The 19,940-nt window shown below is 47.3% G+C and overlaps 1 protein-coding gene across 3 annotated transcripts; it reads left to right on the top strand.

Moving 5' to 3' along the window:
* Nucleotides 1-212: 212 nt before the first annotated feature.
* Nucleotides 213-19,685, top strand: LOC120842009 (O-methyltransferase MdmC-like). 3 transcript variants are annotated; one of them, XM_040213015.2, is made up of 8 exons: nt 214-362; nt 1,846-1,950; nt 6,074-6,179; nt 8,374-8,492; nt 10,344-10,398; nt 10,997-11,130; nt 17,115-17,156; nt 19,179-19,419. In XM_040213015.2, the coding sequence occupies exons 2-8, from the start codon at nt 1,849-1,851 to the stop codon at nt 19,329-19,331; spliced, it is 711 nt and encodes a 236-aa protein (XP_040068949.1). In that variant the 5' UTR covers nt 214-362; nt 1,846-1,848; the 3' UTR covers nt 19,332-19,419. The 3 variants fall into 3 exon arrangements, with proteins under 3 accessions (XP_040068952.1, XP_040068949.1, XP_040068951.1); XM_040213018.2 differs by lacking the exon at nt 1,846-1,950 and having other exon boundaries at nt 213-362; XM_040213017.3 differs by lacking the exon at nt 17,115-17,156 and having other exon boundaries at nt 216-362; nt 19,179-19,685.
* Nucleotides 19,686-19,940: the final 255 nt, after the last annotated feature.

The following is a 19,940-nucleotide window of genomic DNA, read 5'->3' as shown; positions in this document are numbered from 1 at the left end:
TTAGTAGATTCTAGCTATTGGCTCTCCCGCTCTCCCAAGTTCCCAAGTGCCTTGTGGGAACGTAGACAGATACCATGACACGTGCATCCGACCTCGTCTACTCCAGCATTCATGTCGCTTCACGACCTCCACGTGCGAGAAGCGTGCGATAATGCGCCCGACCCTTGGCATGTTCATCGCAGCGCGACAACGGCGCCAGCGGAACGATATGCGCATAAGGACGGAGAACGAGCGCCTATCGCGTCCGCAAACTGATATGCAAAGTGCCCTGACACCCTTTTTGATGCCGGGATAGCCAAGGGCCAGCCTGCCCGTTGTCAAGTCCCATTTCATTGTCTCGACGTGGTTCCAAGTAGTGAGGCGTAAGTATCCAAAAAGGTTGACGGGTTACTGTTTGTAGTTCTTTTTTTTTTTTTGGCGGGGGCGTTTGAGTGATTTCAAAGTTAAACACCGGAACCACCAGAGCTATACCTGTTCAATTGATTCGAGCGCCATCGAGAACCGACAATATTGCATGATCTAAATCAAATATAGGTTTGTTAGTGCGAATGGCGCTTGTACTGAGTTAATTGGCACCGACGTCGGTAACTCGTTGGAAACGAGTTTGCGCGCATTTTTACAACGATGCGATCCTAAACGGGTGGTTATCATTTGAGCCCGTTATCGTTTCGACCTTCTCACTTGGCCCTTCTCAAAACAACCATTCTCAAAAATATCTTCTCTCTTGGACCTGTCGCAGTTGGCCCTTTCCCGTTTCGTCTTTCTCATTCCAACCCTCTTTATTTGGGCCCGTTCTCGTTTCGCCCTTTTCACCTGGCCCTTTTCAAAGCAGCCATTCTCAAAAACATCTCGCTTTGACTCGTCGCACTTTACTCTTTCTATACCGAAATCGTTTTCCTAGGGTAATGTTAATAAATATATTGATATAATTTGTGTGTGTGTGTGTGTGTGTTTGCCACGCTACAGGCGTACTCTCTCTGCCAAGGATTTTAGCAGTGCGTCGAGGTCGTCGTGAAAAGCTACTAGCTGACAATAAAACAGACCAACTATTTATCGCAGCCAGATCGTATTCCGAAATGTCACGTTGTTTGAGGTCTCTCGACTTGGTACAATGCCACCACTTCTATAATGCAGTGGTTCTCAAAAGGGGGTCTGCGAAGGCATCCTAGGGGTCCGCGAAGCCCTGTCTCATCAGTCAGGCACGGCAATGTTAATTGTCTTTGTTCACGTTGAAAAGAAACGTTCCAATTTTCGGGAGAGTACTCTCGTGTGTATGTCAATGAGATAAGTCTACTTCACACTAGCAATTAGTTATATCAATTTATTAAATAATTATCATGATAACCTATACCTTTCTATTCCCCTCACCCCGAACGGGGTCCTCCATCATCTCCGCCTTTCTACAAGGGGTCCGCGAAACATCAATGGTTGAGAACCACTGCTATTATGTATGCCATTTCTGTTCAAACAAAGTTTGCAAATTATATGTTCATCGCTCTTTTTTTCTCGTTTGCTTAGAGGAAGGGAAGCAGGCGTCAATGTACGATTGTCAGTGCGTACCTCTTCACATAACATATATCTGATGGTATGTTGGGAGCCCAAGCAAGGTAAGGCTCATCAACAAAGCCGCGAAGGCATAACGACGTTAGAAGCATGCTGAACTAGTGTCATTCGGTCGTAGAGCGAACGGGCAAAATGAGAATGGGTCCAGTTGCGAAAAACACGATTCGGATCTTATGAGAAGGTTCAAACGATAAGGACCAAATGAGAATCGGTCGAAATGCGCAAGGTTCAGATGCGAATGAGACGTTTTGAGATACACTGATCATAAACATGTTTTTTTAGAGCATGTCCTGCCCAAAAACAAGGAACGTCGTCACTGCCGAGGCGGCAAACTATGTTTGGGAAAACTCCGTTTCTCTGCACCCTGCGCAGTGGAAGCTGATCAAGGTGATGCCGCTAAGTCTGCGCACTGTCACTGCTTGTTGTCATCTCTACGCGTCTCCCCTTTCGCTGTGTGCCCCCTTGTCAGTTCTACGTATCTCCGTGTGCATGGCCGTTTTAGGGAGCTTTTGCGGATTTGGCGCGTTCCGATAACGGTGCCCGATATGTGCCGTCGACGCCGCGTGGGAGCTGCATTATCGGACGTTTGGGGTAAACGAGAAACCAAAAAATAAGTGGTGTCGTGATATCGGCGCTATCGTGAAGATGGGAGGCTGCATGCAGTGTGTATCTGGCTGGCTCCTAATAGAGAATTTTCGTAGACGTTCGGATACCCCCGATAACAATACGATGCATGCGCAAAGGCGATTGCGCAGTGCAGGGTATCGTTATTGGAGTCATCGGAACTATCTATTAAAACACCCTCTCTATTGGTACGGTTCGTTTTACGAAACAATTGCCTCGCAGTAGTTCTTTTTACGTTACAAAATATTTCGTTTCCTCGAGATACTACAGTTTATTCCCGTAAGATTACAAAAATATTACTCGATCACAATTACCATTATTCACAGTCAAAACGTTTTGGATTGGATTACACGATTACTGGACTATAAATAATTCACTCGGTCTTAATTCCAGGAGCAGCGGCTACTTTACCGATAAGTCGCAGAAGTCACGTAAACATGGCGGTTTATCGTCTTATTTTGCAAGCACGATTAATTGATAGTATACGCGAAGCTTTGAGCTTTGTGGATTCCATGGAATCGGGGGAATTGTTCAAAAACACAGAATTATTATTATTATTTTTTTTTTTGCAAGCACGATTAATCGACAAAAGTACGTGACGCTTTGAGCTTTGTGTGCTAGGTATGATTAAGAGAAATTGTCTAGAAATTACATAACTGTTTTGTATCTAATCATGGAGGCAAGAGCCAATATGGAGCTTTTTTAACGCCTTTCCCCCTCCGCTATGCTTTCCGCAACGATGCTTTCCGCCTTGTCTGCAGAGCAGTGTTGTGCCAGATACTCAACAGATGTATTTAATATACTAAATACTCATTTGAATACTTACTTAGAGTAGTATTGAAGTTGCTTTGACTACGAACTATCTTCTGCAGAGTGATACTTAGAAAAAGTAATTGAATCACTTTCGAAGATACTTGGCAAGTAGGTTGCAAACCGGTATGTTTGAATAAAAAAGGTAAAAAGGGGGTGCTCTACTTCTGAGAACTTCGCTGAAAAACACATTCTGCTGTGACCTTCACGACTTCCAAAAAGCGCGTTTAGCTGCTGCAATCGAAGTTTACTTTTAACTATTTCGGATTATGCAACATAATAGGTTCCGAAAGATATTAGAGAGTTTTAGAATAGGGGGCCCCAAAGTTTAGGGGCCCCAAAGAAATAGGGGCTCACCACTGCGCATGCGCAGAACCTAAACTCCGTTTGGGGTTTTGGGTTGGCGCTCGCCGCCAACCACTGGTCTCTATGACAATTGCTGGATCGCGCTTCCCCGCTTGTTCGCTGTCGTGCGTGTGAAGCCATCGGACGGCCATCTTGCTCGCAGACGACTTGCGGTTTTGCTAGCGTTGCAGTGGCTGGCGGCGGCGTGCTATAGACACGTTTCTACTCGTTCGTCGTCATTCGTCAAAGAGGTTTTTCAAGACCCTGTGTAACCGTTGAGACTTGCCATTGTGAACACGTGGAAAATTTTACAAAAGTGCAGTGCCGCAGGAAAAAGGCACAACTCGTCGAAAGCACGTTTCGCCGGTCTCGCGGCGGGATCAAAGCTTCCTTGGCCCGCCGAAGTGCTGCGTCTCTGTGAATTCGCACGCTTGGATACCAATCAAGAATCGACGCCGTGTGGATGTGTTTTGCGAGTGCAATGTGCGTGAAGCCGTATGTAAAGGCACAAATCGTCGAAAGCAAGCGTCGCCGGTCTCGCGGCCTGATCAAAGCTTCCTTGGCACGCCGAAGTGCTGCGTCTCTGTGCCTTCGCACGCCTTGGATACTGATCAAGATTAGTTTCGGCGCAATGTAGATGTGTTTTGCGAGTGCAATGTGCGGGACGCCGTATGTACCTCTGGAGCAGCGTTTCACTTTTACTCTGACTACTGTATTTGTAACTTGCGGCACTTGTGGTCCAGAAACGAGCTTGATCCAGTGTCCAGTGGTGACGGAAGAGGGAGGGAAGGGGGCGGCATCAGCGGCGCATTTTTGTTTTGTTTTATTTACTAGACGCTTATGGCAATCAAGTCAGTAGTACAAAATCTTACAGAGACGCAGTACTCTGGCGTGCCAAGGAAGCTTTGATCACGCCGCCGGACTGGTGAAACTTGCTTTCGACGAGTTGTGGCTTTTTCCTGCTGCACTGCGCGTTCGTAAAAATTTCCATGTGTTCGCAACGGCAAGCCTTAACCCTTACGCGGGGTCTTAAAAATCTTCTTAGTATAGTTCGAGTCGAATAGGGCTGCGTCATTCTAACCTTCGCAGTGCATGGAAAAGCCGCAACATACCGGTTCTCATTGTTAAAGCTAAAGACGGCATTGGTCTATTCGACTCGAAGCACTGTTTGCACACCCCCCAAAAGAAAGTGTCGTGACTTGCAATCTCTAACGGCTGGTTCACAGACTCGCGACTGCTTACGACCGTGTGCCTTAAGACCTCTTTAATATCTTACGACGAGAGAACAGACTGGTGGCATCTATCGGGTTGCCGTGGAACACTTGACAGTTCCGTGTATTTCCAATTCTTTTTTTTTTTCTGCTAGCATCACTTTTTTTTTGCTAGAAGAACTTTTGACAATGTAATAAACGATCACTTCTCATAGACAGTACGCACGTTTCATCTCGCAGATACCTTAAAAACCTTCGCTCTAGGAAAGGCAGTTCCAGGGTCACCTTATAGATGGCGCCAGCGTGCGTGTGTGTGAAATCACAAGAACTTGGTCGTAAGCAAACGTGAGTGTGTTGGCCTTTAGTCGCCTTATTTTTACAACCGAAGAGCACCGGTCAACTTATGCTAATCTGGAATTATACAGGGTGCTTTTATTTTTCAGATTTGTTTTAGAAAAGCCTTTAAAGATAACTTATGCGGTTTGTGCAGGTGAGCTATACGGCCAGGGAGATACAGTATAGGGAGATATTCGCAACTATCAGTCGGCTGATTAAGTAAAATTTCTTAATTTACTTTTTAATTATTACAAATATACATATAGTTCCAATCAGAAACTTGCTTAGCCTCATCGAAAACTACTAAGTTAACTCTCTTTTAGAGCGATTTAAATAATGCCGGGGCAGCCTTTTACGGTATTCTGTAAAAACGCTCCGTTTGGACGCGTTTCTAGATTTGGGTTTCTTATCGGAGCGCATCTACGCGCCCGCGGTCCTGCTCCCCAGTGGTTGAGGCGCGCAACACACGTGCGCCTTACTTCCCTTCATTCTACGAGGGAGGCGAGGGGGTGGCTTCGGCGCCGCGACCACCGGGGAGCAGGACCGCGGGCTCAAAGATGCGCTCCGATAAGAAACCGAAATCTAGAAACGCGTCCAAATGGAGCGTTTTTACAGAACACCGTAAAATGCTGCCCCGACGTTATCCCTACTGAAAAACCCAGTGTAACTTTTCACTAACCGGATTATGGAACTGGAAATTTGTTTCTGGAAACCCGAAATACAGAATGCAGACAAATGAACAATTTTCGAGAACCTAAAATCGAGATAGAGTCCAGATAAAATCCGGATAGATTTCTAGTTCCATAATCCAGATAGTGAAAAGTTAAATTAGGTTTTTCGGTAGGGATCCTTCTCAAAATAGTTGATTTAGTGGTTTTCGATGATGTATAGCAAGTTTCTAATTGAAACTATATGTCTGATTGCACTAATCAAAAAGTTAATTAACAAAGTTTACCTAACTAGCCGAATAATTGTTGCGACTATCTCCTTGTACTATGTCTTCTTGGCCGTACAACTCACCTACACAAACCGCATTAGTGTAGCTTACTCGGTTGTTTTTTTTACACAAATCTGACGGGTTAAAAAAAAACACCCTGTATACTAACGAACCCTGAAATACTCGAAGTTGTTGCGTCCAAATATAATTAAATTTTTTTTTGTCTTTGACACACACACACACAAAGGAAACACTCAAGTTGCCGAAGAAGATTATGATGGGCGATCCGTCTCAACTCCAACTCATCCAACTTCTCCTCAAGGCAACGGGAGCCAAGAAGTATCTGGATATCGGTGAGTGCGGAGCGTCGCAACATCTCTTCTGGCAAATTTTACGCCACAAAGTCACCAAAATCCGCACTCACATGGCTCATGCATCATGCAAAGCGCACGGTGTTCGGGTCAGACACGACGTCAGAATTATGTGCAGCCACGCCTCACGCATGTTCGAAGCACGCTTGCTTCGTACATGCTCCGAACACGCCTGTTAGACAGCTTCTGTATGACCATGGTCATACAAGGAAGGCCGGAGACAGAGTCTGCAGGCTGTCTTTTATGTACGATGTGTGAGCATTGCGACCTTTATGTCACTTCTGGAAAACGCTTGCAAACACATATACAGGGTGTTCGACTTCTAATCCGAACAGATATTGCTATGAAAAAGAAAATTGGCAGGGGCACTTTGAGAGCGCTTACGCGTAGGAATGCCAAAGCATTCCTACACGCAGCGCATTCCTACACGCAGCGCGCCGCGTCTTCTTATCGCACACGGCGCTGCGGCGGTGACGTCAGACTCCCCCACTGCGCAGGCGCGGCGAACGTTGCCGGCTTCACGAAGGCTTCCGTGACGAAGCATTGCGTTGCTTTGCTTTTCTTTGTGTTTTTTTTTTTTTTTTTTATTCCCGGGGCGCGTCTTTTTTGAACTCGATCGGCCGCGTCGGCTTCCGTGACAAAGTATCTCGTATGACGCGTCGCCGCCAATTTAGGTGCCGTTTTTTGCAGTTACGGGTTTTTAGGTGCCGTTTTTCGCGGTTACAGACGCCACCGCCTCCGCTCTATGGGATAGTTAACGCTTTCGTATTAAAAGACCATGAAAGTTACTATAATACGGTCTGTGCAGGTGAGTTGTGTAGTCAGGGGGATACAATAAAACGGGCTTCAACGTCACGATAACTATGTCGCTCGACCTTTTTAACTAGTGAAAATGAACAGATTGTTCCAAGTAGAACATTGCTGAGCGTCATCGAAAACCACTAATAAATCGGTACATTTTAAAAAGACTCGGAGCCCGTGCGCTAAAGTTACCACTCGTGCAATAAGCCCAAGGCTGGGGTTGCGAAAACGGGTATGATAGGAGACGGCAAGACAGCTCGAGCGCGTCGAATTGAGATTTTTAGAACTCGGAAAAACGAAGCACGCGCACTAATTCTTTCTACAGCCGACTGATTTAGTAAACTCTATGACACTCAGCGAGTTCACGATTCAAACGATAAGCAATGTTTTATAATTAAAAAGTTAATCAACAAAATATAGTTAATTATTTGAATGATCGTGACAACTAGCCCCCTATCTTATGTCCCCCTCGCGGGATAACTGATCTGTACAGACGGCATTAATGCGGCGAGATCAGGTGCGCACTTGGGCTCTTTCGCCGTGTTTCAATGGGCGGAACGTGATCCAAAACAGTTTAAAATAAGGACTAAACGCAGACGGCAGATTTTTTCCAGCGCCTAATATTTTGACGAGCCTAATATGAAAAGCGTGCTTTCAGCTCGCAATTTGAACGAAATTTCTGTACTGCAACGTGCAGCTAAACTACCGATGTGCTCGATTTTTTAAAGGAAATCGGGTTCAACCAACACCATGCTATGCGGAGAGCAAGTCGTCTTCTTCTTGCGCAAGAGTTGCGGTGACGTCAGAAAGACGCCGATCTCTGATTGGCTCTGATTGAAGGATAGTGGGTAGACCTCAAAGCAAGCTGCCTTAAGGTCTAGCCACTATCCTTCATTCAGAATCAAACAGAGCTTTGCTTTCTGACGTCACCTCAACCCGTGCAAAAGAAGCAGACGAACTTGCGGTCCGCGCACAATGATCAAAGTGCGCCAGAAGTTCGACGTCATCACAGGGAGATCGAATGCAGACGCAGATTGGACACGAGTGCTGCGTCAGCGTTCGGCCGGGCACCAGCTCCAATCAAAGCGTCGAAGGCGCCATTCTAGTATGACGAAGTTACGTGGAGGTAGAAGAGGCCATTCACAGGCTTTGGTTACTCTAGGTGGTGTTGGTTCAACGCGTGTCGACAACGTCTGACCGAGGCCTATTGGGTGGACCGTAGAAGACGCCAACGCGTAACTCAGCTTTCGGTTGCATGTCGAAAGATGTCCTGGTCTACATTATTCCTCAGTCCTTCGCTCGCGTGCCAGGTGCCCCTTGTTGGTCTGGCATCTCAGTTCCCAAAATCTCGTGACACGTCGTCAACTTACCGCAGGAGTGTTCACAGGGTGCAGTGTCCTGGCAGCTGCGCTAGCGCTACCCCCGGATGGCAAAGTGGTGGGCCTCGATGACTGCAAGGAGTACGTGGACATCGGGAGGCCCTTCTGGAAGGAGGTGACTTCAAAACGTCTTTGATCGCACCGTCTCTATCTGGCTGCCAGTTGTATTCCATCTCACACGTTGTACGCACTGCCGGCAAAAGCGCAGACGCCTAACTTTTTTTTTTAATCTAATTATTATCATTGTTGGGAGAGAGCGATGTTGAGGATTAAATGTTTAATGCAGAAAGTTACACCGAGTCCTCCGGGTAGGAAAGAGCGATAGCGCCACCGAGCTATACTCTCTCCCTTCACCCTCACCTTTCGAATACCTAATCCGTCGCGCCACTTTGGATTTCTGAGGCCAGGCTCACGAAGAACTCGGAGAGCTCCTTAGGCTACGACAACTTAGCTAAGAAGTTCGTACGTTACGAACATCCTAAGTGGAGAAATCGGCGACGTTCTCGGGAAAACGAGAACTTTCGCTTCACCGCAAGCTATTGATCTCCGCGAGAGCCGGCTGTTGCTCGTCCAAGAGCGTCTTTGGGAACACGAACAGCAAATCGGAGAGCTCGGCATGGTTCGGAGCATGTGTATTTGGATCACAACAAGCGAAAGCGACCTTTCCGACAACGCTTGTGCGGACCGTGTCCGTGCAGCAAAATGTCGACACTACCGTGATATAAACCGGCACCCAATTCCCAGCTCTACTGCGGCAGGGATAACCGCATTGGTTGACTGCTACGAACTCGATCGCTATGGACGCATGTCATAGTTGCTAAAAGGAAACGTCCCGCACGGCTTGTTTGCAAAGCGGCGCACATGGAAACAAATCTCCGCTGCGTTCTTTGCGGCCGGCCTCCGTGACGAAGCTTCGGATATGACGCAGCCAATGGGAATAGATTGTTCGTTTCGCTGTTACAGACAACGCCGGGTTCGCTTCATGGGTAGTTAATGCTTTCGTATTAAAATATTCGGAAATACAAATACTGGGATACATGGCAAAAACAGCTAAAAGAGTGATACTGAAATACATTTATTAAATGCCCGTTGGTCCGCCCGCTGACGTAACCGAGCGACGCTGTCAACCCTATTGATTTGCTCGTAAAGAAGTGCGTACACACATCTGTAGCTGTCCTATGATTCCATCGTAACTGACGGCACTCTTACGATAATTTCAATTTTAGTTTTTTTTTTTTTTTTTTTTTTGTCGTACGCACTTTTCTTTGCCGTAAGATCGGTTCATGAATCTGGCCTTAGTAATTAACTTTACAAAATAAGCGTCGCTTCCAAAGGAGAAAATGCACGCTTTGGGAGATACTTTCGTCAGAACATTACAGGAAAGTGAAACTTCGTTCACAAAAGTGCTCGCAGAAACTAGAAACCGAAACTTCTGCCGAGATCGCGAAATAGAGGTGACTATACGAGGGTGACTATACAGGTATAAGCTGAGAGAGAGGAGGAAACAAGAGGCAGGCGGGGTCGTCAGAAAACGGAGTTCTGGTCGGAATGATTAGTGGGTGAACGCAAAGCTAGCTGACATTAATTGTTTCTATTTACTCTTCGAACGCGTTCGAACGCCAAAATCTGGCGTCCGGTATTCGGCGTTCGCGTTCGAATAGTGAGTATAGAGACAAAAGTCAAGGGTCGCGTCCCTCCTCATCGCAGCTATTGCGCGCGGTGCCACCGGTATACGATCGGTTCACTGTGCCTCAATGGCAGTTCAATTGATGTGCAAGACAATTTGATCCATCAGTTTGGATACCTTGCCCCTCAAGGAATAAGCATGGCCAAATTCCTCTGCCCCGTGTCTAAACTTTTAAATACACTTCAAAGTAGACATAAAAAAAAAAAAAGCTTTATTGATTTTTTTCTTGGTTTTTTGTTTAGTTTTAAGTGACCGCTTTGGAAACGCACTTTTTTCCAGGCTGGTGTTGAACACAAGATTGACATTCGCATAGGCAATGCCTTGGAGATCTTGGGTGAGTCGTGGCGGATTCGGACACATTCGAAAAACACTCATGAGCGTGAAACACGCGTGAGCAAAAATCTCGTAGCGTCGCTCCATCGAGCGGCGTAACCATAACAACCACCGCTAGTGATATGACGTGGCCGAATGCCTTGCCACCTAGGGAGCCTTCATGTGCGCTTTGCTAGGGTGATGCCATCCTTTGTAATACCACTCGCCGACAAACCAGCAGCCATTTGTTCCTCGGCGATAATCCGTGGGGCTTGAAACCCTCCCGGAAACAAGCACCTTATCTCAGAAGTTCGGAGCAGCGTTGTGGAACCCACGGAGGGAGGATTAGCACTTTCCCCCTCGGATGGGATTACCGATGGACACAAAGGCCACTTTCCGGCGCACGGGGAAACAATAAGAGAAACAAAATGGCGGTGGAAGAGGGTCTGGGAAAGGGAAACAGGCAGTTGGCATCACGCTATGCGAAGCGCACATGAAGGCACTCTAGTGCCACCCCGTCACAGTGTCAGCGACGGTTGATATATGGTTAGGCCGCTGAGGCGGCGAGGCGAAGTTTTTGTTCACACGTGTTAACGGTTTGCTGTCGACTCTCTCGTCAGATTGCGCCATCGCTGATGGGCAGGCGAACACCTTCGACTTTGTCTTCATCGACGCCGACAAAAAGGGCTACGACGACTACTACGAGCGTTGCCTGCAGCTTGTTAGGCGAAACGGCTTGATTGCTTTCGACAACGTAAGCGTCTTTGTCCATTTCTGAACTGTCCAGCCATCCCTAATTGCTGATTCAACTTAGCTTGTGTATATTATAGCCCTGCGTTATCCCAAAAAATGACCAGTATACTTCTGGCTATGAATCAATAAAGGCTGCTTCACACATTTGCGTCGACCGCGTTGCGCTGCGTTGTGCCGTGCGGCACAAAGCCTCCCCAATGGCTCGCCGTAGCAAAAGCTCGGCGCAAGCTGTCTTTACGAGACCCAAGTGGTTACAGTCGCACTCGAACGCAACTGTGTGGACGAGCCTTAAGGGAGGAAGCGCGCGAGAAGACAGTGACGCCGCAGTGCGATTCCTAGCAGAGACATTTTGCGTACACGTAGTATGTAGCCGCCGACGGACAGCGAGCCCAACAAGCCGATTGCTTCAGTCGTTTCTAATCAATGTATGCTTACCTGAGCATCGTGTTACACTACGGGTTCACAGTCGGCACTAACTTCTTTTACGCTAGAGATGAAAATATAAAGCACAGAGTTTCCCCTGGTATACGAACAAAAACGCACCAAAGTGGACCGGAAACGGAGGAAAACTTCCACTTCGCGGGCACAGAAAATGCCGTACATTGCAGAAAACATGCGCGCTTTGGACACTCAAGAGTTTGCTTTGGGCATGATTTAAAAATATGAATAAAGGGCTGTGCATCTCAACCTTAAGCTTATATTTTTTAATTGCGGCCATGTTGACACGACAATTATTCATTGCTTAGTAGTAGAAGGCTCATTCCCACCAACGGGCATGAATGGAATTGGTGTTAAAGTTGGTTTTGTCAGCTTTCTGAATCGCGATTTTCAGCAAGATTGCAGGGAACCTTTAAATTAATTCGATCGACATAGCACAAAGGGATTTCATTTATTATGTGAACAAGTATACAACGTGCGTGGCAGTAAAGCAGCCGAAGTGTAAATCTTCACCAAATCACCCTTTAATTACAAGTAGAAGCTAAATTTCCTTTACCGAAGCAAGCTCATGCTTAGATTTCAAAACAACTGAACCACTCATCGACTCGCGTTCGCAACAAGGGGAACCAGACGTTTCGGTACCGAACAATTTGGTGCCGGACGATTAGGCGCGGACCTTTCGGTAAGCGGACGTTTCAGTAAACTCACGTTTTAATACGCGGTCGTTTCGGTACCGGGCATTTCAGTGCGCGAGTATTTTGGGCAACGTTAACGATGCCACGCTGACCTTGCTATTTTAGGGGCGAAGCTCCTTAGGGTCTAGCCTTGTCCGTCCGTCCGTCCGTCCGTCCGGTCGGCCGGCCGGCCGGCGTCCCTGCTCAGATAAAAAAAGAAAAAATGTTTGCGCAGTCGATTGGATTGGAACCTGTGCGGGGAGACCCCAATGGATTTCTAGTCCATCGCCTTAACCGCTCGGCCACGACTGCGGGACGAGTAGGGGGCTCTGAGATATGGTAGTAACTCAAGAGCTGGAGATGTCATGGATGAAACGTTGCATGTAGCCGCTCAAAGTCTATACAGGAGAGGGCGCTGCTGTCAAATGCGTATATAATCGCGTTAAACTTTGCATGCATTGGCTCAACGTTTATAGACGAGAGGGCGCTGCGGTCAAATGCTTAAATGCGCATATAACCACGATCCATACCACACATTCTCTTTCTGACATGGACCGTTGACTTAAGCGGTGGAAATGCGTTCCCACGGCTTCTAGCGGATCCAAGCTGATCTGCTAGAAGAACCATTGGCTCTGCAGTTCACCGACCATAAAGCAGTAATAATGAAGTCGAAACGCAACCCGGAACTCAGCACTACCTATGAGTAATAAAAAAAAATCAGCACCATCAGCACTACCTATGACCAAAATCAGTATCATCAGCACCACCCGAGCTTCGCCCCAATCAACATCATTCACCACGTGGAGATGCGGTCATTTTTTTAGGCCAAACCATATGACACGGTGTCCTCTCCTGAGTAAAGGGCGATTCACACACTTGCGTGAGTCCGGCCGAGTGAGACTGCAACGGCTCGCAACGTACGGGTTGCTATGGCAACAGCTGCGTCGCCTCCGACAAAACGGGGTAGTGAAAACCGGTTTTGTTGGAGCCGGCACAGCTGTTGCCATAGCAACCCGTGCGTCGCGAGCCGTTGCAGTAGTAGTCGGTCGCACTCGACGCAAGTGCGCGAATCGCCCTTAAGCCTTCCCCAGACTTGTACGGTAGTCATTGCAAGTAATCAAATTACTTACTTTACAAGAATTAATTATTCTTGTAAACCAACTTGCCTCCTCCAAGACCTTAAAGGGGCCATGAAACGATTTTTCTGCTTTCGCTAAATACTACTCAGAATCACTCCCTAAGGTTAATAACCGAATAAACTTTACTTAGTTTTTCTTTCTAAACAATGGCAGACGGAAGATAAATTCGAGAAATATGAGCATCGTTCATCCCCTCAACTCGGAGTCGGAACAAGCGGCCACGTGGCCTGGCGCCTCTCCTATGCCGCCAACGTTCATCATAGCAACGCGCTGGGGTCGGCAAAGCTGAAAACGTGTGCTGATCTCCAGACACTGCTAGTGTTCGGTTATTATCATTACCGCAGTGGTTGGACACGAGCCACTATACCCGAGTGTCCGCCGAGGTATTGATTGTTTCGAGCCAAACTCGAGTGCTCACGTAGTTTTCGTGTCCAATCTATGAGCCGCGCTCGACTGTCGTCACGCGAGTGGTTTAGGTCCCAAGTACGTCATCAAGGTTTTTGAAGGCAAGACTGAAAGAAATAGTCCCCTTTTATCCTCGGAATTTCACCGCGACCAAGACGCTTCTGAATCAGTGGTGGTCCGTGCGAGTATACTTGTATCACACTAGGACCAATACGCCTCTGCAAAGTCATGAACATTCCTAACCGAAATCGCTTCATGACCCCTTTCAATTGTACAACCGATTCCCGAAGGCCCTAGTTAAATCTCCAACTTTGCTTTCCGTGCAGCATTTATGCTTTCTAGCACTGGTGACGTAAGAAAACTCGACAGGCTTGCAAAGACGGAGCGACCGGGAGTCGCTTGGTACGCAAGCGGCAGTTCATGTTTGTAAACAGTAAAATGGTCTATGGAGACGGAAACAGGACTACTATCAGAAGCATGCTTGCAGGGTACTTATAAATAAAACAGCAATATCATGTAATCCGTGATAGATGCATAATCTGACTCGGGTAGCACAGAGCAACGCAAACACAATTTCGAGAATGAAAGCGATCGTTCACATTCAATGGAAGTCTCGCAGTCACCGATGAGCAGTTTTTTGTTGAAGCGCGTCCAACAAACACAGCACAATAATTCAATGGACTCCGACGAAGAGAACGGCCATTACTGAAAGGTTGGCATGGATGTATTCTGGCCGTTCACGACGAAAAACCACGGCCGCGACTGCAACGCACGAAAAGCAGAAAACTAAAGAACGCTTTCCAGAAACTGCACCTACGTGGACCCCTACACATCACCATAACTTGGCAAACGGCGAAAACTGTGACCCCAGTGAACCAATGAGTGAACCCATCAGCGCGTCAAAGCGAATCACGTGACAAATTTTCGTCCAAGCGTTTTTTGTCCTACGGAGAGTGGTCACGTGTTTCGCTCCACCCCTCTGAATCGCCAGAAGCGGCTGTCACGCTCGCTCACTGCCACACAAAGACACAAAATAAGGTGGGAGCCTTAAGACGAGGTCAAAGGGAGATGGACAGTGCAGCTAATCTCCCTCTGCTGTTTTGCATAGGCCTCGTGCGCTGCCCAAGGAGCGTCGCAAAGTGGGACTCGTCAGGAATTGTTTTAGGTAGTACGAAATTGAGCGTCTCAAACTACCATACATGTTGAAGCGTGCCTGTTTTGGTGCGGAACGTGATATCACAAAGAAAAGGAATCAAAGCTAAAGGCCCCTACGCACTGTTGCGTTTGGAAGCGTTTGATTGCGTTTGGGTGCGTTTGACTGCGTTGCGGCTGCGAGAAACCAGGACATTCATGCTTCTTATGTCGCGTGCCAAGCTATTCCTTGAATTGAATTTCTTTCTACGAAGCATCGATATGCCGGTGGCTCGCTTTGGTTTCTCGACGAAATGCAGTCAAACGCACTCAAACGCTCTCAAACGCAACTGTGCGTAAAGGCCTTGGGACGCTGAGAGCATGAGACAAGAGACGCCGTTTCACGCGTTCCAATGAAAAAGTTGGGGAAAAAAAGCGTCAAGAGGCTACGCATTTTGACGTCACCACGCAGAGATAAGTATCGCATACCCTAGGGGGGGGGGGGGGGGGGGGGGGGGTGGCATGAATCTAGCACTTTTGATTATCTTGCGGCGTTGTTTCTTCAGAACTGCGCAAAAAGATAAAAACGAGTTTTAGAATAGGGTGCCCCACAGCTTTGGGTGCCCCAAACAGCTTGGAGCGTCCCAGTGCACACGCGCAGAACTTCTGCGCATGCTCATTGCGATGCCCCATGCTGCTTGGGGCACCCAAAGCTGTGGGGCCCCCTTTTCTAAAACTCACTAAAGTCTCGGAAAACTCGTGTTTACAAACAAACCGGAGCGCCTCTAGCGGACGCCACCGGCGCCGCGCATGCGCGGGGGATGGTGGGCAAGAAGCCCGCCGTCGCCCATAAACAAACCATTGAATTGCGTTGTTTTCGGCGTCAGTGGGAGTCCCCGTGCTCTTTTTCGCGTTGGAATTGTTGATTCTACGTCCTCCTAACAATGTCTGCCTACTTGAGCGGCTTCAGCAAAACTAACGAGGCAAAACTTTGCGTGAATTATGTGACGTGTGGCGAATCATTTCACGTGGACGCCGCAGAATGGGCGCTAAAGCCTGACTCCCACGATGAGATTCTGCTTGCTATTTTCAGTCGCGACGTCGCTCGGACTGCAAAAGCGTGGACCGTAGCTGAGATGGTGGACGTCGATACTAAAAACCGCAAGTAGAATCGGGCATTACAAGTCTGTGATGGCCACTTCTTGTATCTGTTTACACTTAGCCTACTCAACCCAACCAACCTTCAAAAGTGTTTTGAGGCCTGCAATTAGTTCTTATCACAATTACCGGGTCAACATTTGGTTTACGGGCCGCTGTCGTTTGAATGAGCTGACGACAAAAAGCAGCCAAGTTTGAAAGAGCAGACGACAGTTCGAACGCATCCGTAATGGAGTACGGGCAAGAAGCACCGCGTCCCGCGTCAACAAACCATTCGAATGTCACGTTGTCGGCGTCTGTGTGAGTCTGCGTACTCTCTTTCGCGTTGGAATTGTCGATTCTACGTCCTCATCGCAATGCCTTATTACTTTAATTGCCTGAGCGAAATTATCAAGGCTCGTTACGCCGCTAAACAGTCCGTAAATAATTTGACGTGCGGTGATTCATTCGCATGAACGCCGCAGAATGGACGCCAAAACCATAATGAGATTCTTCTAGCTATTTTCGGTAGCGACGTCGCTCGTGCAGCAAAAGTGTAGAAGGTAGCGGCGATGATCGACGTCGATACTGAAAATCGGAAGCGGGCACAGACCAAGCGTAACAAGTCGGTGATGGCCACCGGTACCAATTATCAACATCTTGTATCTACTGTTTACACCGAGCCTACTTAAGTCTTTTGAGGCCTGAAATTACTTCTTATTGCAATCACCGGGTCAAAGTTTGGTCTACGGGCCGCTTTTGTTTGAACGAGCAGACGACAAAAAACAGACAAGTTTGAAAGAGCAGACGAAAGTTCGAACGATCAGGCGGCCGTGTGAATTTGAAGACGCACTGAACCCGTGGGTGGTCCGGACAACTTGGGGGTTTTCTCTCGTTCATCTTGGAACAAAGCAAATACATCTGGCGACCACAAAGTGTTGCCCTCACACGCAATCGTAGTTCGACAGCGTCTGGTTTGCCCCTTTCACGGCTACTATCCACGTCCTCGGACGAACGGAGGGGGCAAAAACACATGAAAACTGATCTTCAAACCTTTCCAGACTCTCTTGGTACAGCCCCCATTGCAGCATTTTGACGAGAAGGTAGGTTTTTTGTCTCGTTTCTTCCAAAAGAACACAGGAATGCATGTCAGGCACGGCGACTTCTGCCCACCGCCCCAGACCGGAAGTGCGTCCGGCGCGCCACCACCGCGGCGTGACGTAGGAGAGTTGAGTTCCTCAACTTTGTTACGTCACGGCGCGGTGGTGGCGCTTGCGCGGCGCCGGTGGCGTGCCGCTAAGAGAGTTCCGGTTTGTTTGTAAACACTCTAAATAAAGCCCGTTAGTCTGCTTTCCCGCACAACACTTGGAGAGCCAATCACCGCAACTTACGGAGGCAGCTCGGTGAATGACAATGCCGAAACATATATTAAGACCAAAAAACGCAGTCTGAGTTGTGACATTAAGCAATGCAAGCGTGACGTTTTGCATTGCTTAATGAACCGAAAAGAGGTCAACGTAGTTCTTTGTTAATCTTTTTTTTTCTTCTTTTTGTTTTGTTAACTTAAAACAATTAAGCCCTAAAACGTTCAGACATTTAAACTTGTAGGGAAAAGGTTTATACCGGTAAAAAATTCAAGCTTTTCTCGGCAAAAAAAAAAAAAGAACACTATATATCTATATGAAATTTGCAATGTAAGGTTTTGTTCACCTATTAACACCAAACATTATACTATCTATATTGTCAAATCTAGTTGCTAAAGGCTAGACCTAACCTAACAAAACCTATTATACCTTCCAATATACTAATTAAAAGTTAATTAGTCAAAAGTAATTAGTTCTTCAAGACAAATAATTAAGACACCAATTATATCGAATAGGCTCGTTGGCAGATACCAAGGGCCCTCAACTCGTCGAACACAAAGTTGGAGCCGAAAGTTCGCGGGGCGCGCCGATTGGATGTTGGCGACAAAAGCGCCAAGTCATCGTCGTGATTGTCCAATCGGTGCGCTCCCTCAACTTCGGCCCCAACTTTGTGTTTGACGAGTTTAGGGCCCCTATACGACTTCAACTTTGTGTTCTGTTTGATGCGTAGCTTTCATGGGAACGATTTCGCCGGCGTTCCGTGAAACGCACGGCAGGGTGTTTCAAGGGGGTTGCACCCACTCTAAGAAATGTTTGTGAGTTTACTTTTTGCAGAGCACGGAGACAGCCAATCACGGCGAACAGTGCAAGCATCTCAGCGAATGACCAAGGTCATTGCACATCTATGCACTCAACGTGTAATGCAATTCACTTTGAAAAATACATTGCGCGGTAACAATTACCAAGTGATTCCGTCATGCTCATCATCCATGCGCACATCATATTGCTTTTGTCTAATCATATTCGGAGCGTCGTCATTCGCTGGGATCTTTCTATTGTTCGCCGTGAGGGGCTGCCTCCGTGTTCTACAGAGAAATTAACCCACGAACCTATAGAGTACCTCAGACGCTGTTAGCTCTAGAAACAACGGCATCCCGCACACACCGGTGGGGAGCTGTTCCAAATAAATCTGCATAAACTTTTTTTTATTTGTTGTGGCGCTTATGACGTGTATTAAAAAAAAAAAAAAAACACCTAAGTTTTCTTTTTCGCTGTTTTTTGGGTCCATTTAGATATGCAGCAGATAGGTCGGCATGTTACCGAGTAAGCGCAGCGCGCCTCACGGTTCTTTTACTCGATGACACAGTAATGGCGGATTTTGTGCGCCACGGATGCTGACTTTTAAGGAGGGGTAAAGGGGCTGGTTGTGGGTGATTTTTAAGAGTCGGGATTTTCGAAAATCGGAAGACAAAGCGGGGATTTCGGGGTGGAGGTTTTTAGTCATTCCCATCTGTCTATTGGGCTGTCGAAGACGCTTTAAGCATGCGCAGTAGCTCTCCTCTGCGCAATACCGGACGCTGCGCGTACGTCGACAGCCCCGTGACTCGGCATTTTTCTCCTGAATGATAAACCTTGAAGGTGTATAGGCATTGCATCATTTTGTGAACCAGCCACCCACCGAACATGTGTGAGCTGCCCCTAAATGTTTTAAGATTCGGGATCGTAGGAGCGAATTCCAATGCCCTGATACGCTTTCACCAGGTGCTGTGGGACGGCAAGGTCTACGACGCCGGAGACAAGAGCCCCGACACCGTGGCCATTCGGAGGATGAACGAAAAGCTTAAGAAGGACACCCGTGTCGACATCAGCATGTTGACCGTCGGGGATGGCCTTACTCTGGCCCTAAGGAAGTAAACAGCGACATCCGCCGTACACTCTAAGCAACGCCTGCACGTCTACTTATCCGCAAAACACTCGAAGAGGCAATCTCTGCGATCTACGAAATCAGCTCAGCGAATGATGAGGCGGAACATTCGTTTAGACCTAAAAATGAAGTCTGCGCTGTGTCATATTACGCCATGCAAAGCGTCATGCTTGCATTGGACAATGCCACAGCGCACCTAGCAGAAAACTGGGTTGGAGGATTCTGAGAGTAAAAAAATGTTCGCACTCGAAAGGAGATAAAAGAAACGCTTTTGAACGAGCTTGGGAGCGAACGTTAAAAGGGTACAGAAAGGAAAATAAAAATATAGGGAAACTTTTCCGAAATGGGTGAAGTATGACCTATGATATCTGTAAATGACACCCGCACGTTCGTTTGTTAAGCGGATCGCTATACCGTACTCACTCGAGTTTATGAACAAGGACCCTGCATCTACTTTACATATACAGCCAACCATTGCGTTGGGCATAAATAACATAGCGAATATAGCCAGATCGAGAACACGATACATCATACAAATGCAAACTTCACAGATGGTATCTTTGCACGAAGACGTTATCTCCGTCGTGTAAACAGCTGGA

The sequence above is a fragment of the Ixodes scapularis genome, unplaced genomic scaffold (genome assembly GCF_016920785.2).
Source record: "Ixodes scapularis isolate PalLabHiFi unplaced genomic scaffold, ASM1692078v2 PGA_scaffold9__187_contigs__length_104089568, whole genome shotgun sequence".
Taxonomy (NCBI): Eukaryota; Metazoa; Arthropoda; class Arachnida; order Ixodida; family Ixodidae; genus Ixodes; species Ixodes scapularis.
Note: the sequence above shows the minus strand (reverse complement) of the source record. Positions and strands in the feature narration are given on the sequence as shown.

Excerpts from the sequence above, each read along its gene's own strand:
- LOC120842009 (XM_040213015.2), top strand. The coding sequence starts at position 1,849 with ATGTCCTGCCCAAAAACAAGGAACGTCGTCACTGCCGAGGCGGCAAAC. Across the intron at positions 6,180-8,373 it reads CAAGAAGTATCTGGATATCG|GAGTGTTCACAGGGTGCAGT; the intron begins GTGAGTGCGGAG and ends AACTTACCGCAG. Across the intron at positions 17,157-19,178 it reads TGCAGCATTTTGACGAGAAG|GTGCTGTGGGACGGCAAGGT; the intron begins GTAGGTTTTTTG and ends CGCTTTCACCAG.